This window comes from Nothoprocta perdicaria, unplaced genomic scaffold (genome assembly GCF_003342845.1).
Source record: "Nothoprocta perdicaria isolate Ctin4 unplaced genomic scaffold, notPer1 scaffold_36, whole genome shotgun sequence".
NCBI lineage: Eukaryota > Metazoa > Chordata > Aves > Tinamiformes > Tinamidae > Nothoprocta > Nothoprocta perdicaria.
In genome coordinates, this window is record NW_020455599.1 from 142,691 (window position 1) to 167,063 (window position 24,373).

The 24,373-nt window shown below is 38.7% G+C and overlaps 1 protein-coding gene across 3 annotated transcripts in view; it reads left to right on the plus strand.

Annotated features, from left to right (window-relative positions):
* The window catches only part of STXBP5 (syntaxin binding protein 5), a 97,615-nt gene that overhangs the window by 16,865 nt on the left and 56,377 nt on the right, over window positions 1-24,373 (plus strand). For all 3 annotated transcript variants that reach the window (XM_026044355.1, XM_026044353.1, XM_026044354.1), the window contains exons 3-4: window positions 13,385-13,466; window positions 14,286-14,386. In XM_026044355.1, coding sequence (XP_025900140.1) covers window positions 13,385-13,466; window positions 14,286-14,386 — 183 coding nt within the window. The remainder of the gene's footprint in view (window positions 1-13,384; window positions 13,467-14,285; window positions 14,387-24,373) is intronic.

Here is a 24,373-nt window from a genome sequence, read left to right on the forward strand (position 1 = left end):
CCCTCTCCCTCTCCCTCTCCCTCTCCCTCTCCCCAGACTCCAGCCCTGTTCCAGTATGGTAATTGGTGTAATTACTATGCTGTAACATAGTAATTACACACTCTCCCTGTTAGTCACTCCAAATTATATACCTTCTCTCTTCCCACCGTCCCTAAGTGGGCTGACATCAAGCATATTAAGATTCTTGTTGTCCTCCTCAGGATCCTCTCAATTTTGTCTCTGCCTCTCCTGAAATGTGGCACCTTAAACGGCCTCCATGTCTCCCTGCTGCTGAGCGGAGTGCAATTCCCCTCCGTGCCTTGTTGCAGTGATCAGACTCAACGCTGCTGTGCTAACACACCCAACAGTAGCCCTTGGATGCAAAAGGAGTTGGAATACTTGATCTTCAACCAAAGCATTTCCAGACTTGTAGCACTTCAGAGCAATAAAGTGCTTCTGCATGCAGCTGGCCCAGAGAAATTTCTCTTTCTGTATGGGGAAATACAGCTTTATGTTAATATAGGTTTTACTTCGTTTTTGTGTAGGTGAAACTTAATTGTTGAAATCTAACCCTTTTCTTGAAATAGGGCTTGAAGTTTAAATAGAGCTACCAGAAACTATTTGTTCAGAATGTTTGCTCATGTTTTTTCTCATGTTTAAATGATGCTTTTTTACTATGCTAGCATTTAAAATAGGCAATAAAATCTGATTTGTATCCTCTAAAAATACTACTTACGCTCTTTGGTTTCTTTCTGCTCATACTGTAACAACACAAATCTATCCCCCTCGTTTCTTGAGATAAATATATATATATTTTTTCCCTCCTAAAACTATTTTAGGAGTCAGAGGTGATTGTCCAGTATATTAACTTGAATACTCACTGCTCCAAGTTGTACCTGTGGCTTCTATGGTTTTACTCCTCCCCATGCAAAGTGCATATAAGACCTCTTTATGTTGTAATTTTTAACGAGTTGGCTGAGAGTTACGTAAGAGTTACCTCAACAGTTTCCTTTTTTTTTTTTTTTTTTTTTTTTTTATGGAAGGCATTGCAGAAGTGAACTGTGAACTTTCAAAACTAGTAGAAAAGGGGTTTTGTCTGTTTGCTTGGTGGTGTGTTTTTTGTTCATTTGTTTGTTTTTTTTTGTTAAACAATGAATAATGCCATGTTAATTCATCTTGTTCCTATTTAAAACAGGCCTGAACTTACCAGGCTAGAATCGGGTACATCATATTAAGTCTAATGGTTGGTATTTGCTACTTAAAAACCTCTTGGTGAGAGCTTGGGTGAAGAGTCCTGCTGCAGAGAATATTTGTCCTTTGTCCGAGGCCCTGGATTTCTCCCTGCTGAGGCACTGCTGGCAGCGCTGGTTTCACCAGCTGCAACTTCTTGTGGAGAAGGTGGGACTAGTGACTCTTTCCTAACTGCTCTTAAATCTAAAGTCAAACTGTATGCTAAATTTTATTTTATATTTTTTAGACTGTCTGATTCTTGCAGAATCTTTTTCTAGAAACTTCATCTGGCCTGCAGGATCACAGAGAAATTTTGGAAAGGCATGAATAGGGCATCTTTGGAGAGCTTGAAACTGTAGTTTGCAAGGTAATACTGTTTCTCAAGTTTATTTGCCATCATGGGAAGAAAGAGAGATTTTCCCTTTCTTTGGGACTAGAACAGCTTTGCTTATAGGAAATGAGATGTAGGAGATAAATATTCGTTATTCTGCATGGTTTTGTCTAGAGAAAACAAAAACTGAGTCATTTCATCTGTGAAATTTGATATCACGTGGCTCTATCTTGTGGTAAAATTGCCCTGTGTAGCATTTTTTTTCCAAGTTTTTTTCTGTTATTGAAGCATTTTATGCACAGCCTCTGTTTTACGATGTTACCACCTTTCTCTCTTGGATAGAACATGAGTCTAATCTGGATTTCTCCCATTTCATCGTCCTATTTTCCTAACTATTCCTGGGAAGCCATTTCAGCAAAGCTTCTTCCACGCTGTTAAGCTGCTTTGAGATAGGTCTTCAGCCTCAGTTACTAGGAGAGGAAAAACGGGTAGCGGAAACATTCCTGCAGGTTTAGGGTTAATGAGCACTGTCCCATACAGATCAGATGGTATTTGGAATCTGCCAGGCACTCAAGGTTCCCAGGCTGTAACATGAACAGATCCTATGAGGTACCAGAAAGGCTCACCTCTCAAGCAGGCAGGTTTGCAAGGCGTGCTGGCCTCCTCTGGTACACCACATACCAACTGGGAAACCAGCAGGAAACCTGCTTAGCGAAACTGCCGTGGGTTGTGCTTTTCTGGCAGTGTTATTTTTCAGTCCTTTTGCGATCTTAAATTGGGCTGTGGATGCTTAGAAATCTCAGAGCGCTGCGTGGACTCTCCCGTACTCGGTCGTGGCAGTAGCTGGTGGTTTCTCGAGGCTCCCAACGTGACCCGCTGGGAGCAGCAGGGCTGTGTTCCTACCCCCCATGGGAGCAAGGATAGTGCTGCTGAGAGGGCCCTTCCTAGGGCTCCAAAACTGACCCCTCTGATGCTCTTAAGTACCTTGGGAAAGGGACCATCTGCAACAGCTTTTAATAGAAGAATAAAAATGGAATGGCGTGCACTGCTTTTAGTGCTGTGCTTCACTTTGGTGAATTTCAGATATTTTTTTTTTTTTTTAAATCTGGCAACATAATTTAGGTTATTTCAGTGAGCAGCTGGCTCTGAGACTTTTAAAATAAAACTTTAACTTCAAAAAAATATTACTAGTGACACTGAATCACTATGTGAACTTTCTAAAGGAAATGATCATAATGCATTTGAGCGGATTTTGAATGAAGATTGCAGAAGCAACTTCTAGACACGACATCAGCCGTGTAGTAATCTGCTTAAAATTGCCTCCCTGACAACAAAAGCCATAAAAATACCATTTAATGCAACACTAATATACACCACTAGCCCAGCTTTATAAAATGGAGGTATGGATATAAAGGTGTAGAGTACATAACTAGTATTTTAGTTATTTCAGCGAAGTGTACTAATGGATCTGCTTATTATCACTATTTGTGCCTTTGGTGGACTTTGGGGGGCCTCTCCTAAGATCCATTTATTGAGTGATTTTTGGAAGTGAGATTCACACACAGTAACTAAATGGAAGTATTTAAAAAAGCAGCAGCATTGCTCCTGAAAGATGTTTCAGTTTGTAACCACTATCAATATAAATTGGAGGAATAGATTATCTTGTTATCTTGGTATAAGTAGAGGGGTAAATTTAGGTAATTAAGCTTGTAGAGTGTAGTTTTTTGCTTTTTGTCTGAATGATAGAAATGCTGGTACCTGTATTTTTTTAGCTCTCTAATTACTTCAGCGAATGTTACCTTGTAGCTCCACTAGTAAATGCCTTAAAAATTTGTCTGAGATCAAAATAATTCTGCAATTGCATTAAAATATTGATGAAGATTCTGATGATGAAACTTTCTCCAAAGATTATTTGGGAGGAGGAGGCATTTCCATCAGTGATATAGCGCAAAATGGTGCGGGAAGCAGAAGGGTGGATTTGACCTTTATCCACAAGCAAAGTGTGGAAGGATTGTATCCAAATGGAGAGCTAATGTCAGAATGGAAAGAAGAACCTAAGCAAAACCTGGGGTAGAAATTCATACACGTGAACGCCTTAACCTTAAAGGCCAACTAAGTTAATGGTCTTTTCTACAGCTGGAGCTACAAACATTCTGCCTTGATTGTGTTTTCAGTTCCGTGTACTTTAGTCACTTGCTTTTTATGCTTTATTTATCAGCTGAGAAACAGTAAAATGGCAAGCGAGTGAAAGCAGATATCTGCAAAGTGATAAATTAAAGCAAAGGTGAAGGATGGGGCAAAACCTGCTTTGGGATAAGGGAAGAATTAAACAGGATTAATAGTTAATTTGAAAAATAAGGCCTTTCTGCCAAAAGGAAAGGTGACCTGCAAACGAGAACAACCACCTCTGTGAAAGGAGAGGGAAATACTAGCAGAGTGATGGGAGAGTCAGAGGAAAGATGAGTGAGCATAACTTATATAAGTTGCAATGGTGCTTGGGGTCTTGTTCTGGGACAAAAAACATTTAAGGGATTAATGAGATGAGTAGAACTTATGGGACACTGAAAGGGAAACCAGACGGACGATTTGGAGGGAGGGCACTGAAGGGATGTCAACCAAGTGGGTCTTGAATGACTGATGATTGCAAAGTGTCATCTGTCACTGGTATCTTGATTTGGTGTCTTGCAAATGACTGAAAAGACCTCTTTGGCAGGCAAGAGTTAAGGAAAGTATTTTAAATCATTCTGTGCTTCTGCAAAATAGAGAGTAAGAGATGTCTAGAGCTTCTAAGGAATTGCTATGCAGTCAAAAAGCCATTTTGACAGACAGTAATTGATTGGGTTTGGGCTGGCTCAGTTCTTGGAAACCATTAAATTGTCCTTCTTTAGATAATATCAATGGTTCTCCATATGCTTTCATAAGTTAAACTAAATAGGTATGTAAAAATTTACTTAACATCCAGTTTAGCATGTCGTATTTGTTAATGCTGCTGTTGGCAGTGTCTGCCCAAAATATTTGGATGTGGAAATGAGACACTGTTCTTCCCTGAGCTGTTTTTTCAGTACTAGGAATGCAGAATGGCTTTTAGTCTTGGCCAAGAAACTATAGATGTATGAGAAATAGCCTAATTAATGATTAATGTTGTGATGCAGCAAGTGATACCAAAGGATAGTTCAGGTAGGATATTTATAATAGCACGTTAAAATTTGACACTAAAATCAAACTGGTATAAATGGATGGAAGATGAAGGGGATTGGGAAGCGTGCAACAGTATGAAGTTCACCTCTGGGTTTTGAGAAAGGTCTTCCAAATATTCAATCATTTCCTGATTCTATTCCTCTATATGTGGCCTTTCCAAAAGCTGCAGCAGGTTGGCAGTTGCAACACATTCCAGTAAGTCTCATATAGTCACAGGAGCTGTTTTGCAGATATATTTGTAGCAATATCCTTCTCTTTTCCCCCTGCCTTCTGCTCTTTTCCCTGCCTCCCTCCCACACACCCAAAAAAGCTCCGGGTCAGTCTCCTCTTCTGCATCGCCAGTGCTGCTCACACTAGTGCTGAAGTGCAGCTTTTGGGTTCGAGAAGTAGGGAATGACATGTTTTCTGAGAAAAGAAGAGTAAAATCCAGGAAAGCCTGTAGCATTGTTGGTTTTGCTCAAAAACATTATGTTGTTTAATCTAAATTAACGTTTTTACTTCTTCATTTAACAGCGTGGTTTGCTCTCTGTGAATTATGCATATATAAACTTACTAAGTTCTGTTTCCTGCTTGATTTTAAATCATGGATTTTTAATCTTGTTTGCATTTGTACTACTTAATTACATGTTTTCCTGAAGAGAGATTGCCTCTTACTGGCAGCTATGAGAAAATGTCTACCACATACAAGCTTCGTATAAAATCTCACGGCACTTTGGATAGCTGCTTGGGGAACGCTGTAGTTGTACCTATTTTTATAGGTTACTGTGAAGTTTAACATGAAGCATTTTGGCTCCTACCTACTATCTTTGGTAGAAAAATGAGATGGAATCACTTGCCATTCTTTGCAAATCAGTTTATACACAATTTAATGATCTTAAAAGTTTAAAGTTTTTTGAAGCGTAAAGCTAGGTCTAATTTAAGTCAGGATAGTTATTTTTGCTTTAAAGCTGCCACATCTTCCTGTATAGAGAAAAAAAGTTGATGAGCATTGAGGTCTGTGTACTTGGTTGTTTTTCAAGGCAGATCTCCTTTTATTTTCCCACTTTTAATTTTTTAAGAGAAAACTGAATTGTTTTGCTTCTGAAATTTAAAAGAGCTGAACACTTCTTTAAAAATTAGTAAAAGAAAAAGTGAATGCCCTAGAAAGATATCCTGCATTTATGCAGGAAGCAGAAGCTAAGGAATTCTGATTCCAAATGTTTGTGTAGTCCTTAGTACAGTGGCATTTCTAAAGTTATTGCAACAAAACGGTAGTAGTTGTTTGCTGAAACCCATTAAACTATGAGGAGATTTTAACACTAAGGAGATATTTGAGAACCGTATATGTTAGTTGCTTCCTCCCCTTCCATGGAAATAGGACAAAGGATATGAATGTACTTTGTTGTTTTTTCCTCTGAGAATCCACGAATGTTTATGAGTGTCAGGAGGAGTAGCTGCTGAATTTAGATGGCATCAAATGAGTTGACAATAACACATCGCAAATAGTTTTCTGAACGAGCATAAACTATCTGAACGCAGCTTATTACCCTTCAGTGTAATTATAAAAATATGCTGCTGAAAATTCTCTCAAGAAAAAAATCTTTGAGAACTTCAAGGCTCCTAGTAAATGAGAAAAATATAATGCATTTTCCAATCTTTTGTTGTGAAATGATCGTTTACAGTTTATCTCCCTGCCTTCTCCCCTGTTCCATCTTCTTGTTTTCCCTTGTCTCGAGGGAGGAAAAAACCTCTTGGTGGCCTTCAAGGGCTGCGATAACAGTCTCCTCCTCCTCCTCTTCTGCCAGATCACTCGTGTTTCCTTCCTCGTGACTAATGGAAGGAAGCTGGGTGTAGATTTCTCACTGCCTGGAAATATCATGCTTTGCTCTTTAGAGAGGCTGGGTTTTGTTCTCAAATATGATATGTAACTTGGACTTTTTTGTTTCCAAGTAACCAGGTCAGACTGTATCTAGATGTCAGCTAATTCAGCAAGTGCTCTATTTGATGTGCAGAAGCTGCATCCAGTGTATTCCAGCTGTCTGCATCTGACATTTCTCTTCCTTCATCCACGTTTTTAGTGTTAGTTTTCGCATTCTCCTTACCCACTAATAAAACAGAACAAAAGTGCATTGCAACCGTAACTTGAATTTCACAAAAAGCTGTGCCTGGTGATTTGATGCTCTTCCTACCTGAAGAACTGAACGCCGGTCTCAAAGGTAATTGTACTCGAGGGGCGAGATGCCGATGCCGGCGCCTTTGCAGGCGAAGCAGGAAGCTGCTCGGCTCCTGGTGGCCAGGGTGGCCCTGGCGCCGGCCTCTCCGTTCAGGAAGACACGTTCCCTGAGTGAGCGTGGTCTGAATTGTGCGGGCGCTTCTCCCATTCCCATCCCGCTGCCTTTTTGCTTTCTCAAGTTTAGGAATTTATCAGCTTTATAAAGTGAGAAAGTGGTTCTCCCTTGCTAAATCTTTAATAGGTAGGGAGTTTTCTCCTAGTCATGCCTCTTTTGCATGTTTAAAAAAAAGGCCTCTCTCTATGATCTTTCTATTTCATGGCACTTTTCTGTATTCCACAGTGGGATTAAATTAATGTGACAGAAGAAATAATAATTGGGAGGGGAAAAAAGAAGAAAAATGTCCTGGAGTTACGGACAAGTAAATTGTCCGTAATGTAAGGATTGAGTAAAACTCACATGGGTTATTAATGGCAACAAACTCAGTGAGCAGAGATCTCTTCCATCCCCAGCCTGGCAGATAGAGCCATTTTTGCCATTTCCAAGCTCCGTGCAGTGCAGAGGGGGTCACGCGAACGTGGTGGGGCCCACAAGGGGCCTCCTGCCTTTAGCTCAGGCGGCTGCGGAGCCGCGGCCGAGGAGCGCAGGAGCCACGCGGGGCGGGTGTCTCGCCTCTGGATTGGGCTGCCAGTGCTGAAGCTCTCCTGGGCGCGTAAATCTGAGCACACTTCGTGGCCTTTCACCATCGCCTTCTGCCCCGCTTCCCCCGCGGGCAAGTGCATTTGCACCCTTTGGCTTCCACATTTTTTTTTACAGACCAGCTTATATTCTCCTCTGCCTTCCTGAGGACTTACAAAGCTCTATGTAAAATTGGAGTAAAAATCTAAGCTAAAATACAAGCTAAAAAGAAGAGTTTGAAAAAATTTAACTGCAAGAGAAATACCCAATTCTGTTTATCTAGTATGTAGATAATTATACTCTTGAGGATTATAAACAAGGAGAGTTTTATAAAGTGATATTGAGGATGGAGTTTGTCTGTAAATCATTTGATTTTCTGTAGTATATTTTGCTAATTTGTAAAACAGGCAAAATTTTAAATTGTTACTAGAGTATGACTGTGCTTTGGTTGTTTCCCATTATTTGTAGCAAGGAAGTGAAGCTTTGCTGAGTCTGATCATCTCCTCGAAAATCACTCCTTTAGTTTTCTCCTTGAGGAAAAAGATAAGAAGGCATGAACATCATGCCAAATAATGTAAGGATGAACCTCACTTTAAAAACCTCAATTTAGTATGTAATAGCTTACACTCTTCACAGGGGACCTAGATTATTTCATTGCAGAGAGTTTTGATGACGTTTAACTGAGTCTTCCTAATTCTGTTCATCTCTTCCACTATTTAGATTAGAGCCAAAAAGATGAGAAAGGCAAGTTTATTTCAGAGTCCACTTTATTAAGTGAAGAACTCGCAGCATACGAAGTCTGTGTGTGTGAGAAGTGCTGTAATTCTGGACACGAGAGTTTTAGTGCTGCTGTTAGAAATGTGAAAGAGAGCTCTTCCATTTAGAAGAGTTGCCGGTTGCCATACTGGTTATTCCTTTGCATTTTAAGCTGTAATACTGTCTATATAAATAATAGAAGCCCTATTTCTTTCATTTCTCCTGTTGTCACTTACGTGTAGGAAAGTGGATGTGAAATGTTATCAAATATTGTTTTTGTACTTCTGCAGTGGGAAGGAGTAAAGACCTGCCTAGCTGAGTAGTACAGACAGTGCAGGATGCTATGCAGGCTTATGGTTTTAGGAATAAACCCTACAGCCCTGTAGGTGTTCAGAAACAGTAATAATATGATGACATCTCAAGATTGGTGACATTTCCCAAATGTTCTCTGAATTTTATTTTACCCTATAAGACTTGATATCCAAGTTTTGTAGACAGCATTAACTGTAGTGCTTCCTAATTTCTTGGATGGACCTCTTCTCCTAAATGGCTGTGTCTCCTGATAAGATGATCCTTAAAAAATTATGCGTCTATGAGAGATAGTGCTTTTGCATGTGCATGTAATAGTACTGATTTGCTCTAGATACAGCTAAGTAAAAGAAAATTGCCTGTTTTTGAAGCCTTTTTGATGCTGCTTTAGTCTGACTTAGAGGTATGTTTTGTAGTGTTCTAACTGGGTGTAAATTAAGTATTTAGTTTGTTTTTTAATCAAGACTTTGGCAGTGGTAATACAAAACTGACTTAATTTTTACATACCTAAAACAACTGGAAAAAAATCTCACCATCATCATTTTTTTTTTCTATTTTATGATGATTCTTGAGTCCACAGTCAAGGCATATCCAAAACCATATGCAAAATAGATGGTAGTTTCACTGCCTAGAATAATAATTCAGTGGCTAATTAAGTGAAGTGGATCATAGTTACATAGCAATGACTATAGTAAAACATGCAAATGCAATCAAAGAGCCAGATGCTTCGGCCGAGCATCCGTACGAGTGCTGTGCAGTGTGACTGCCCTTGTGGTTTGTACGTGTTTCAGGTCAGCGAGGGCACTGCTCCGTAACTATTAACCCTTTCTAAGATCTGTTTCTCTACATGCAAGATGTTACACCTACAGTTTTGAAAAGTACAAGTAACGGGTTCAAAAAACTGCTACAGTTTTATTTGTCTTGAAAATTTGAAGCCATCCTAACAGTGGCCTATCTGATATAGGACGATGGTCTGTATTGTGTTATCCTATCAAAGCTCTTCATTACAGAGTGGTAACAGGAAGATGCAGATATTTGGAGGTGTAGTTTGAAAGGTCATTATTTGATCAATGTGTCTCATGGTCATGACTGATCCACAGTAAGAATTAAACTGGTGGTAGCTGCAGTTTTTGCAACTGTGCCCTGTCTCATATTGGTCAACTGCAGGTTAAGAGCAACGCTCATATTCCTTAGCTTTACCTACAATAAGTTTAACTTTTAAAATGGACTGCCTTTTTAAGATTTTCATACATACTCCAGAATTAATGCTTGTCTTCAAAATGTAACTTTTCAGTGAAGATGTGCACTTGAGTTGTGCCTGTGCAGAGAGGCTATCAAGAACTATAATTTGGAAAAGCATTTGTTTGACAAGATAACTCAAGTATCAGAGATGGAAACGCAACACTTTTGCCTGAAAAAAAGTGCAAGCTTAACTTTGAGATTAGTCCAGAACAAATTCCTGGTCTGTCAGCTCTTTTTTTGTATGACTTGCACTTCTAGCATTACAAAAATGAGCAGTAGTATACGAGTATGTTATCTGGACTTACTCTTGCCAAGGCTTTTCTCCCTTACCTGATTTTTCTTAAAAACATGTACTGGAAACAAAGGAAGGCCACTCTTTGCCAGAGTTAGTTTCCTAATGGCATTGGGAAATGCAGAAGAAAGATTCACAGCTGCTGCTGAGGAGCTGATAATTTAACCTATTTGTTCGTATTTGGAATGAGGGACAAGGAGACGATATTAGGAAGAAATGTTCAACAGAAGAAGGAGGAGAGTTGGGTTAAAACTGTGGCGTGAGCAGACTGTTTCCTCTAGAGCAGCCCTCGGTCTTAGGCAGAGAATTCATTCCGTCTCCAAAATGCCAGTGCTTCGCCTGCCTTGTCACCACTCGTTACGATTCTGGCTCGTTGGGGCCCGGTTTTGTGGGAGATGGATGATCCCTGCTCAGCACGGGGAGCTCCCTTGTCTCGAGCACACACGAAAGTACCTTCACATGAGTGAAGAGGCCCAGGACAAGCCGCGTTCCGCACAGTTCCCCACAGGAACACGTAACGTGTGGAGGGTCCTGAGGAGGACACATGTTGTCACTCTTCACCAGTCCAGGTTTAAGTGATGCTTTCTCAGCAAAGGTTTCCCACAAAACTGGGAGGCTTGGCACGGCTTTGGGAAAGCGCACCTCTGGTGAGGAGAATGATGCTGATGTGAGATGGGAAGCGTCATCGAGCTGCAAGGTGAAAAAGCAAAGCCCTACTGAAGCTGGAGCAGCAGACCTAGGTGCAACTTGCTGCAAGAATTCTTTTTTTTTCCTTCTTATGTAGACTTAGTCCTAATACAACATATTTATTGATTACAGAAGAGGGCTAACATATGGAGATTTCCTGGAAAATTTCAAAGGATTTTTTTTTTTTCAAGTTGAAGTATTTATAATATTGAAGCAGATATTGACTAGTTATAAAAGCTCTTCCAAATGTGTTTGCATCCGAAGTACTTTAGAACATTTTAGGCATGGAATTTTGTGATGGTTGGAGTAAGTGGAAGGAATTGTAGATTTCTCTAATTTTTCAGGTCAAACTCCTCTTGTTTTGAAGCAAAGTTTTAATAAAATCTCTTCTATCCCAAATAAACCGTGGGTGGAGAGGGTTAGCAAGGATTACATACTTAAACTGGAAGCTGATATCCAGGATATTTGGGAAATTGTCATGCTATATAAAACTGTATATTCTGTTCTTTTTAAAAAAAAATCTATTTGTCAATTAATTGATGAGCTTTAAAACTCAATTACAGTAAACATCTGTTTTTTTCACATTCAGAAATACTGTATGTCCATTTCTGCATGTAAGAATTAACTTGAGTGAATGCAGAAGCACGAACAAGGCTGAAGCAAATTGACTTTGAAATTTCTGTTGTTGCTTGTGGGGAATTTTTTTCCTACCTGGTAATTTGTGCAATCAGTCCATATTTGATGTAAAAGTCAAGCTTTTACAGTAAATATAGAGTTTGTGTAGGAAGGGATCATTATGGGGAAAAAAAAAATCTTTCAGTTTGTTTTTTACTTTTTTTCCAGGATTATCTGCTGATAGGGAAACACAGATGATTTCTTTGTACAGGAACCAGGTTGATAAGAAAAGAATTAAAGAGAAGAAGGGGGAAAAAAAATAAAAGAAAAAGAAAAAAGGCAGGTGAGGCAAGCTGGCTCTCTAAACCCTTACAGGCCAGAACAAAATTAAATTACTAATTCTGTACAGAGAAGAAAGCTTGTATTGTGATGAATGCTAGATGTATTCAGCGTCTGTTTAGTACATCTCTCATCACTTAGATTCATTAGTTTAGGGGAGTAAAGTAGTTGAAATTTAAAAGTTGAAGTAATGTGTTCTTCAGTAGAGCAGCCTTCTAAGACGCAGAGTTCACACAGTACTTCTACTTGGGTTTCACCTCACTAGTTTAGAGGTTGAGCAGGAGGTGTGTTCCAGTTTTATTTTGCAAGACACCTAATGGTCTAAAGTAGTGTGAGTACTTAAAAAAAAAAGTACTTAAAGTACTTATTTTTTAGAGGATATTGTATCCACTTTGGTTTTGGTCAGCAATTCCTCAACAAAATGGAAGTTGCCAAAAAAAGTGTAATTTCTGCTGTTTCACAACTTTCTAGTACATATTGAGGGAACAAATTGCACATCATATTTGTTTTTGCTGCTTTGCATGGATATTTGGAAGGTTTTCATTCCTCCAAAAACTGAGTTATCTGTTTAAAACAAAAGATTTTAGCTCTCTGGCAAATTATACTTCAGAAATGCACCTCATACTATAATGATGAAATACTGACTGGTATAATTCATTTATACTTGTTGCATAATTTTTTTTCCTGTCTCCTGTTTTTTCTGCTCCTGGGAAATTTTCTTAATTTCATATCAGAAGAAAAACAGGATAACCATACTTAAAAAACAGAATCCTTGAGACTAATAAATTAATAAAGTATGGCGAGCAGACAGAATCTGCGGTGTTTCCTGCTCTATTTTAGTATTCGTTCTGGGACTAGAGGACTCATTTAAGTGTGGGCGGGAAAATGAGCAAGCTTTTGTTATCTCATCGTTGGTATGAATCCAGGAAGTCTTGGAACAGAGATCTTGGAAACTTACATTACACATAATTTGCCACCGACTCCTCCGTATTTTGGCTACTGATCTTTTTATCTCTGTCATAGCATTTTTTTTTTTCTTTTTTACCATGCCTTGCATTATTCAGCTCTTCTTTTATCTCTAAGTAGTGTTCAAATAGAAAAAGGCAAGAAAGCTCCTTTAGCCTTTCAAATATTTATCATTTGATTATGATGTTTATTTAGATTAACTTTCTTTTATACCAATCCTGGCATTTAACATTACTAAAATAATTACTGTATTGTCCGCCATTCACTGTCATTGAATAAGAATCCTTTGGATAACTGTGCTAAATTATGAAGTCATTTTCTTTTTTGCAGGGGGCTAAATAAAATTGCTGATACATTTCTTCTGTGTTCCTTTGTAATGTTGATTATGGAATTCTTTTGTTTATGATCGTTTAGTTTTATATATTTAAATTTTTGAGTATGCAAGACAAAAGTGGGATTTTAAACTGTTTGAGCCTGGTGTTAGTAATATCTCTAATGTTTTATTTTTCTGCAATATACATAAGAAATGTTCCTTAATGGTACCGAATTCAGCTTTGGTCGGCCAGGAGTTGAATGCTACTGCCAGCATGACAGTGGAGCAGCAGTCATCCAGCTTCAGTTCCTGATTAATGAGGTAGGTGAAATAGTGGGTGTGCATATTCTGTAATTCAGACAACATATTCAGCTGTTTTCCTCAATTTCTCATTAAGGGAACATCAAAATACAGGTAAGAAAATGGACTTTTATCATGAGAGGAAAGCAGTAATAACAGTTTTAAGCAAGTTATTTAAAAAAAATACAAAATATTGAGCTTTGACTCTCGAGTATTCTGTAGCTATAAGCAAGAACTGTTTTTCTTTTTTGCTTCAAGGAACGTTTATTGATGTCTTTAAACATTGCAAGTAGCCCTGGAAGTAGTAAGTTAATACTACTTCTAACAGTGATAGCAATTTCAGTGGATGCTAAGTTTTTGTAGTTGTTCTGAATGTGAGCTCAGTGGAGGCAGCAGGCGTAGTAGGGCTTCTGCTGGGCAGTAGAAGAGAGCACAGAGCTCCTTAGTCTGATGCCTCTGTAATCTCAAGTGTGACTTTCTGGAGGCCTGACATTTCAGAGCTGTCTCTTCACTGTGACTGATGGTAGTGCTGTCCAGGGTCAGGTTTTAGAGGGGCTCATAACCCTGATTTGATGGTGATGTTGAACCTCACTAACTTTGTCAGTATATAGGTGAGTTGCTTGCATGGTATCATTACACATGTGTGTGCAAAAGGGAAATCTTGGGTGCACGTGGTAACAAGCTTCCTGTCTCCCCATCTTTTCCCCTGTCAGCTGTCAATATAGCACTGAACAAATGGGACTGTGCTGATTGACGTGATTGTTGGTATATAGGTAATTCCTATTATATGTGATCTGAGGGCTATGAAAATAAATTGACTAAAACTTTTATTTTCAATAGGGAGCTCTCGTGAGTGCCTTGGCTGATGATACCTTACACTTATGGAACTTGCGTCAGAAGAGACCTGCTATACTTCATTCACTCAAGTTTAACCGAGAACGGTAGGAATTGATGTGTTACTGCTTTGTCCATTACTATGTGCAGATATAAAATCATCTTTATTAATGCCTTCTAATAAATAACTTACTTGAAAGTGGGTTTCAAATGAGTTTCAATTGGAGACTGATAGGATTCCGGATTGCTTGAGTGCAGAGACATCAATGACCTGAACTTAATGACCTCACTATTAGGTTGATTATTATGGCTTCACTGACCTTCAGAATTCATTTTGGAACACACATGAGTATTTGTATACATTCACAAGACAGCAGGAGAACAAATAACATTTTTCGACCAGAGGTTCAACTCCCTTACTTTAAAAATCTATTTGAATTCTGCATTGTGAGAACTCTTGTGGCTAGCAGAAGTTGAATATAATGTGTAATATGTAATAACATTGCAGTATTGTAATTATTTGAACTCAGACCACACTTGTTAGAGAGCAGGATTAGAGTTTTGAGTGATCTCAAGTTGTGAATGTGACTGTGAGGGAGGAATGAGATTCAGTGGACGAAAGCATAGACAAGAATAGTTAGCTGCATGTGTAGTGGCTTTTTTGCATCTCATGTTCTGCAGAAAAGTCTATGAGGGATCTGTTAAATGAACACAGGTTTCAGAGTTGGTGATTGTTGGAAAAGAGAAGAATCTAGACACTTAGTGGGTTATATTTGTGACTTTTCTTTTGCAAATTTCTGGAAAGTAGCCCTTCCAGCAGAATGGCTAAGGTCTCAACAGGAGTGAATGCTAGGTTCAGTATTGAGCTGTGTGTTTCAGAAGGTGAGACAGACTGCCCGGGGAGTTCGGGGAATACGAGGAAGAACCCAGCATGATCTGGCATCTGTTCCTCTGCTGGATAGGGCTGGAGATTAACAGGCTTTGAGTATTAGGCAACAAGAGAGATCTGAAACCCCCAAAATACAATGTTGCAGAGGTTAAAAAAAAAAAAAAAAAAAAAAAAAAGAGCTGGAACATACTGTCTGGTAGTTTTAGAATAGCCTTTTGGTTTCAAAGGCAGGTTAAAGGCAAATTTGTCACCATGACCTACATGCAGGTTATTGGTTTTGGAGGAGGTGGAGGGCTAAGTGATGACTAAGTCCCTTTTGGATCACTGTGCATGAACTTTTATGCACAAAACAGAGAGCTTTGCATACAGAGCAAAATGTTCAGCCCCATGAAAGTTCCTTGATACAGTATAAAAGAAGAGCTAAGGAGTGAAAAACTAGAATTTGCAACATGTAGTTTTAGGAGGATTGCCCAACTATTGAGAGAAAGCAGTGGTAAAACCAGAAAAATTTTACCCACTTCCTCCTCTTTCTTGGGTGTCTGGACTGTTACCTCTAGCACCTAGATAAATGCTGATGTAAAAATGTGGATTTGCAGCCTGAAATTACTCTTCAATATGGGCATATAACCATCATCTTAAACTCCTACTACACTTCGAAATGGGTACCTAAGGAAGTGGTTTTGATTGTGTAAAGCTGTTGAAGTTGGATAGCAGTGTGAGGCATGTGGATGTCTCTGTTTAAACAGAGGAAATTCTGGACCATGTTTTTTTCTGTAAATATGGTGCTTTCACTGGCAAAACCAGTGTCAAGGAGTTGAACTGCATGTGCACTGGTCAGCGAGAGGGAGGTGGGAAAGGCCCTTGGGTCACTGATGGCACTGGCAGTGGTCAGAGTAGTTGGTAAATTCTGGACAGAGTTTAGATATTGTAGGCAGAATGTGCCCTGCTAAAATACACAGTGAGAACACTGTGACCATCAAGAGCAGTGAAAGCAGAGTTTCTGTGTTGTTTTGGTGCTGTATGCCATAGGGATTGTTTATATAGACAAAGTCTATACAAGCAGCAATGAGTTGTATTTTAATGTTAAAGTAGCCATTATAATAGCTCCTCATAGTAGTCAGGATATTTCAGAGGCCCAAGTCATACCCAGGGGTAGCCATTTGTTAACTCATGCTGTATAAGTGGTACCTGCATTTTGCCATAGTCTGTTTTCTTTTGTCTACATTCTTAAAATGCTCAAGCATGCAATCTAGCTGTGAGGGGATTGTTTTGATACAATGCTTCACAGAATTAATAAATATATATATCATTGGTGAGTAATTCTAAATTGCTGATTTTAATAACTAAGAGCTCTTACTGCTATGATTGTTTCTAGTAAGTGTGACGTAGATGAGTTTTGGTTGGGTCAGATTTATGTCATGTTTTAACTACTAAGTTTCTTGCAACGAGTAGTCATGAATAAAACTGAGTCTCTCAATTCACAAGTGCCTAGTTGTTAGATACCTAATTAATTAAGTCTTTTAAATAATTTATGCTGAGGGATTAGGATTTGCTTATAAGTATAACTTCTCTTAACATGAATTATTAAAATATTAAATACTAAAATTGAGCTTTGTAGTCATCTGTTCTCTAATGATACTTTAATTTGCAAGCTTGTACTTTGAAAGCAACTTCAGTATCTTGGAAACTGGTTTTGGTAAAAGAATAAATTAACAAACTGGAGAAAAAAAAAAGTCCTTGGAGGGAGAACAGAGCCAAATGTTACTGTATGATTGTAGGACCTCTCCAGTTATTTCAGTATTTGCTCCAGGAATCTATAGATGGTAAGTTTTAAAATTGTATACCTGACTGGGAACATTTGGAATTAAGTTCATGGAGGTTGCAGGAACAGTATTTGTGTCCTGTTTAGTAACAGTTCAGTTTAACATATAGGCCAAATATTCTTCCATTCTTGTTTTTCAGTTTCAGAGCCAAAGTGTAAGAATTAGAACCAAGCCATAACAAGTTGTTTGGGGTATACAGTGCTAATTGAAGCAATTCATGCTGTCCAGATAAAATATTTAATTCAGAAATTTATCTTTTACGCATTTTTTTAAAGTCTGGCTGGGGAGTGGGGGTGTAATTTTAGCCAATCCCTGATTTTAGCCATGTGCAGGAGTAACTACCCAGTGCTCAACAGCCAACAGTTTCCTGAATTGATGTGGTTTACCTGTTGGTAATGTATTTCAGCTAGTTTTCTTAGGCTTGCTTTGAGCTTGTCTCACGTAAGGAATCAAAAATGGATAAAACTTCTTAAAATATGTGTCATGTTAAGCATTTGGGTCCTCATTTCAAAACTGAATTTGTGTGAAATTACCCATTTGTTAATTTGGAGTGTAACCTCTGTAATGTATGACTAGAAAGTGTTGTGAATTCTTGCTTTTCTGCTCTTGATTTTTAAAGGCCGAGGAAAAAAGTGAGAAAGATGCTTACTTTTCCTTTTAAATTAATTCTATACATGTGCTATGCATTGCAGATTTTGTTCATAGTAGTGGAAAATGTCTTGATTAGGTAACTTAGAGCTTCTGAGTAAAACATATTTCTTTAACAGTAAACACCAAGAGTCTCTGAAGAGGCTGCCTTCTGTAGAATCCAGAAACAAGTATCAATAAAGTGTAAATAAGAATCTGACAATTTAATGGATTCATAGATATGGACGGTGTTCTGTAGCAGTATGTTCAGTGATTTGAAATGAATCTTTTGAACTGGTGTTTGTTGAAGTTGTGGTGCATAACAAATCTGTTAGTTGAAATCACTGGCAGATGTCAGGAGCACAGTACAAAGCAAGCTAGTTTTGCAAGTTTTCTACCCTTTTGTTCCTGTCGCGTTTGTGTGGGTTTTGCAGCTGCTCCATGTTCTAGTTACCAGTGCGATTTTGAGGTATTAAAGCAGTGTAATGCAGAGCTTGGCCATTGCTCCCTGGCTGTGGGGAGGAAGAGGAAGGAAGAGGGTAGGGGCCAAGCAAATGCAGGATGGTGCTTGAGGGGTTGCTCATCGTGGTTTTACAGTGCAGAATAAAGGGTGTAAAGTGTAATTCTGTGCAGAATACAAATAAGTGTGCGGACTTGCTAGGATACTAAATGAGAGACTAGTTTCTTTGTCGTCTACATATGTGTATAAATATTCCTACATTACAAAATTACCATGTTTTCATATGTACTACAAACGTCAGTTTATTTAAACTTACTAACAAGCACTTATGTTAGTCTAGTTTCACTCTGGAATCAGCATAATTAGCTTTTCTTATTAAAATAAGTATTGAAAACCTTTTGGGAGGTAGATAACTTATGTGGCTTTACTGCTTGTGACATGCAAGAAGTATTAAACTTCATGATGTTTTAAGATTTGAACCTCTGCTAGTGGGGCAAATGACTTGCACAGAACCAAGTATTTCAGAAAGGATAAAATGACAAACTAACTTATTTAAAAAAAAAAAAAAAAAAAAAGAGGGGAGATGAGTGACAAATTTAATAGTTTGCTACAAAGCAGAAGAAAATGGAGAGAAAATCTGTATGTATTCTGAAGATATAAATATTAAAAGTATAGATAAATATGGCTAAAGTATTTTTAAAACCTTATCCTTCTATATGGATGAAAAATGCGTTTAGTAATCAGAGACTGGCTATCCTGCCTGAACTACCTGGAATTCCCTGATTTGATGTTGCAAGAGGTAAAGGTTACTTACTTTGTGGCTTAGCATAAAGACAAGGACCAGAATCATAGTGTAAAGACAGAGCTGAGTGCTTACTGTGCAAGTGCTTTGTGTTTCAATCACAAGATGCTCTGATAGCAATTTAATTTTTAATGCATCAACTTGTGTGCTGTGGCATTTAACTTGTTTTTCTCAACATAAAAGCATGCAGTTCAGAGTTACAGTGTTGCTTCAAGTGTTGTTGGTTTCATCTGCTGCTAATGAACTGCAGCTTGAGCTTTGCCTTTAAAACACGAAGTTTTGTCTCCAGTGAGTGGGCAAAACATCACACTTTCACTTTTATTATAAACAAGATTTTTAAAATTTTATTTTGACAGTGCATCTCCTCATTAAGTACTGTAACTTTATATCCCAGGTCATGAATTAGTAGACATTAGTAGACTACTTTTAGGAGAGAGACTTTTTCCCTCCTTTCTCCATACTGCATTAATGCACAACTGACCAATTCTGCCACTTTGTGGATGGCAGAAGGACATGCAGGATATTTTTGGTCCATGAGAGCAGGTGATGATAAATAAACATTAGTTTTTTCCCATTGCCCTATGTGTTTTGTCAGCAGAAAGATTCCAAACACGTATCCAAACTTCTGAGAAGTTGATATTTGAAGTCACAATAGAGAGTATACCATGCACAGATTTAGAATATGACACACAACTATGTTTTGAACAATTTGTGGAAAAAAAAGTTTTTCTTTTTTAAGATCAAAATAAAACTTGATTTTCTGGTTTGTTTACCCTCATCTGAAACATTTTAGTTACGGGACTTGAAGCAACTGTTACTTGTTGATGATCCACAATAGGTATTTAGAAAGCTGTGTTTTGAATCAAGAAGTCAGAGAAAAGGAACTGCATGCATGTGTGTGTTTGAATATCTGGATTTTTCTGTATCAGATCCATTGGGAAACACTCTCCTGAGGCAGTGCATGCACTTGGGTTGCCACGTGTTGGTGCAGCCCACAGGACAGCATTGCCCCTGGTTTGCCTCGTGCTGCCCTGGACATTGACGCAGAGCTACTGTGCCTAGTTTTGTTACTCAGAGACTTCAGATTTCAAAGAACCAACTTGCAGAAACTGTCTGCATTTCCTAGTTAGCTTTTCTCCTGCACACCAAGGTTCATTCCATGGTTTGAGACACGTAATGGCCAACTGCCACATCCCCCGGCAGGCTTCAACCTCTGATCTTTAAAGCCTGTCTGTCCGATGACAGACCTGTCTCTGACAGTGGGCATAATTAATTCTTCCTTGTCTGTGAGAAAGCTGCATCTCAACATGCGGCCTTTGTTAAGTTCTTATGCAGGACTTCCAAGGCCAAACATGCTCAGCTCCAGCTGCTTATATATAGGTGGAGCAAACTACCAGCCGGAGGAGCTGGTTACATCACATCAGATGACTAGCATGAGCTCATGAATGCGTAGGGTAGTAGCTTTCACTGCTAGAAAGAGCACCTCAAAGCCTTAGGATATGGAGCCTTTATTCCTTCAATACTGTAAAATTGTCTTGGTCTTCAGAATCGATCACCCACAATGTTTGTGCCGAGTGTCTTTTTGCTGGCATTACAATGAGGCAGGCAGCCCTTCTCTGTTTGGATGTAAGAGCGTGGAGATCCTTCCAGGGGGAGTTCAGCTGGAGTTGAAGGGACATTGTGGAATGTGACTCAGTAAAGAAGAGAGATATAAGCCAAGAACTGGATTAGTAACATTTTATATGATAAAAAATACACATACTACAACAACCTGGGAGCTCCTTACAGTTAAGCTTCATCTGGAAAGATGTCTAAATACTCCTGATATCACACTGATAGATGGTTGTGGCATCCTGTTTTCTTTTCTCATTTCTTACTTCCCCAGTGCTCCCATCTCAACGTCATGAGTGAACATCTGAAGTGGCTGTGGTTAGTCCTTGGCACATATTCCAGTGTAGGTTCTCTGAAGGCAGGTCTCCAAGTGAACCTGCTTGGATGTCACTTGGAGCATTGTGGGAAGTACATGGGGATGGAGAACCTGATCCAATTGTATGGTGTACTTTGTCCATATAATTTTACTGGAGGTAATTTTATGGCGCATCTAAGAGAAATTCTTCCTCTGCCTATGCCCCCACACCCCTAATTGTCCCTTTTCTTGATGGTGTTTTAAGCCAACTGTAGTTACCAGGTCTGGACCATAAACCCCTTGTAGCAACACTGGAAAATCACAAACAATCCATCCTGTTTTTCAGGGTGCCATCCTGATGCAGGATATTGACTTTCTGTGCACGTTGAAGACTTCATACATGAGGATATATGGACTAGTCTTACAAAAATACGTTTAAAATTTCAGTTCCCAAAGTTTGCAAGGCGTCTGTCTCATGTATGAAAGGTTGAAGAGATTTAGAAGTATGCAGAGAATAATTCCAGTTAACACTTGCTTTCAGAAGACAAAGTTATTTTGTGTGTATATAAAAATGATCTGAAGACGTAATAGAATTACATCTACTTCACCCTAGCAATAATTTCAGGATTTTATAAAAATAGAACCTGTTATCAGTGCTGGTCATTGATTATTTTTTTTTTCTATCTTTTGTAAAAGAGGTGGAAACTTGTATTTCCATTAAACAGCATACCATTTAATCTTTGAGATTTTGCTAATGAAATTTCTCTCAGGAATAGTATTACTCATTATAATTACTATTTTGATATGGTGTGGGATAAGAAAGATTTTTTCTTAGCTAATTTTGACAGGTTATAAGAAGAGGCCTGTACTATGAGGTTGAGAAAGGAAATCTTTCAATATGTTTACGTACTGCCTCTTAAAACCTCTCCTGCCAGTGCTAATACTTTCCCATAAGCAATAGCACAAATCACATTTTAAGTACAATAAGAATTTTTGTTGTGTGAGGATTGGGATTTTTCTTTTGTCAATGTTCTCCACTGCTATTATACCACCGAGTTTTCTGTGAATAACTTTGCATAAATGTGTGTCACAGGCAACTTGCCCTTTGCAATTGCTTTGTGAATGTGCTTGGAGTGGGGAGGTAAATTGGTACTTAGGGAAAAGTTTGGATACATTAGAATGTAGAACTACTGTAGCTGTTGGGGCTTTCATAGCAGTATCTCATTTTAGCAGCAATGCTAACGTATTAAAATCTTCCTGTAGAACTTGGATTTAAAAAGAATCCTTATTTTTATAGAAGAAAGATTCTTCTTTGAATAGTGACAGGAAAGTAAAATATTTGGAATAAAATACTGTGCACAAGGGTTGCATTACACTATGATTTCCACCAACCTCACAGAACGTGCTCTATTTAATGAGGCACCTGAGATTTCCTGGGAGACTTTGGAGATAACATGGTTGATTTGTTGTGCCATGAGAGAGCTGGCTGCAGAAGCATTTCTGAGAGTTTTTGTTACCATTGTTGAGTGTGTGGTTTTGTGTGTGGTTTGTTTGTTTGTGGGTTGTTTTGTTTTGTCAACGCTTGCTGTCCTTGACCAAGTGTGAAAGAGGAATGGGGGTTGCCTAAGTCCCAAGAGGAGAGGGTCACCCTGTGACTTGCCTGTAGTCTGGAGTTTTTGTTTCCTTCCTCCAAAACAAGTTTGAATCCATTTTAATATGCAGCCCTGTTCTAAATGGAGTATGGGATGTTTATGTGGCCACCGATACAGCTTGCATCTTGACAGGCTCTTATGATTTTACTGTGTGTTGATATGCTTATATCGTCACTGACTCCCCATTGCTAATGAGGCCATGAATAGCCCCATATAACATGGTGTAAATGCACAGAATGTTTAAGGTGAAACCTTAATATACTGGAAGGAGAAGTTCAGTACGTGATCTTCAGTGTTGGGAATGTCCTGTACATTGAGAGCTAGAATAAATGAAGAATCTGAAAAGAGGTACTTTAAGTAGGCAAAACTATAATTGAATTTTTGAAAAGTGTTTCGTTAGACGTTCTTTGTTATCAGCAGGCTAAAAAGAAATAGAAATGGAAGCTACATTTGTGAATGGAATAATGTTTCAAGGTGAAACAGGATTCTTTTGACCTGGCTGGGTCAATCTGAAGAGCTTTTATGAGATTTAGCAGCTCTCAATGGTTCTGTTAAGCAGTAAGTCTGTTAAAGAAATTTTCCAGGCTATGTGTGATATTCGTCCTAAACTTTTTGTGATGATACAAGACTGGTAAAAGTACACTGTGAAGGAAAGGGACAAAAATTCTGTTCTTTGTTGGGTGTATGTTTTATATATGTGTGTTTACATCTGAAATCCTTTCAGCTCTGAAATCCTTTCAGCCTCTGGTTTTGAGATTTTGTGAAACTACTTTTGCTCATCTGTAATTTGCTCTTTCAGTCTGGAATAGTTTATTGCATGCGAACTGTTGACAAAAGCAATCTCACTTGCACAGAGCAGGCAGTTCATCAAGTAGAGCTGTCGAGGTGAGAACTATTGAAGAAAAAGGCCTTGGAGGTCCCAAGGGGTCAGCGGCCCTTCCTCCCTGCAAGGGCTGCCCTTTTGCTGTGGCAGTCAAGGCTGCAGCTCCAATTTATGATTTTGCCCCCCTTTAGAGGATGCGAGGTAGATTCTGAGCCTCCCCTTCCCCCTTTGAATTTTTTTAAGATGTCAATGAAAAAAGTACAGCCTTTCAGCTTCAATATTCAAGTAGAGCAAATCAAGAAAATTATAAAATGGAGAAATTATAGGCTTGATTAAATAGCATTCCCTAAATAGAAAAGCATGATATAAGCAGTAAAATGGTCTACTTGTGATCCAGTTAGAAGTAATTTGGAAGACTTTACTTTTGAAACAATTTAACACTTACATTACATTAACAGTATAATACAATTTATCACTTTTTTTTCCAGCTATTGGTGAGATTTCCGCTTTGCTGCTGTTCCTGCTTCCTTGCTGAGGCTGTGTGTGTGTGTGTGTGTGTGTGTGTGTGTGTGTGTGTGTGTGTGTGTGTGTGTGTGTGTGTGTCTGCATACGCAGCAGCCGGTGCAAAGGGGCTGGGGAGCTGTCTGGGTTGTGCGCCTGCCTGATTAACAGGCTTGCGAAGGAAGGGCTGCGTGGATTTGCCAAGAAAAGAGCCCAACAGGAGAGGCAGAAGCACAAATCTGTAAAGCCACAGATTAGAGCTCACAGAACAAATTTCCAAATTTTATTTTATCATGAAAAAAATGGGATTTTTTTGTTTGTTTTTTTTTTAACATAGGATCTTGTCCAGAGTAAATGGTTTAGAGCTTCTAGTTTGTAGCAAGTTTCTAGACTATAAAGATAGTCCTTCTGTTCTCCAGGAGGCTCAAATATTTTTAGAAGCTGCAGTCTCTACAGGGAGATCAATACGTTAGTGGTTTTGAGGACAAAGTAAACAGCAATCAGGACTGAAAAGTTGGTCAGACACACTGAAATTTCAAATACTGCTGTTTGCACTAGATGTAAAGCCATGGAGCAGTTCTCTGTTGGCTTTTTTTTTTTTTTTTTTTTTT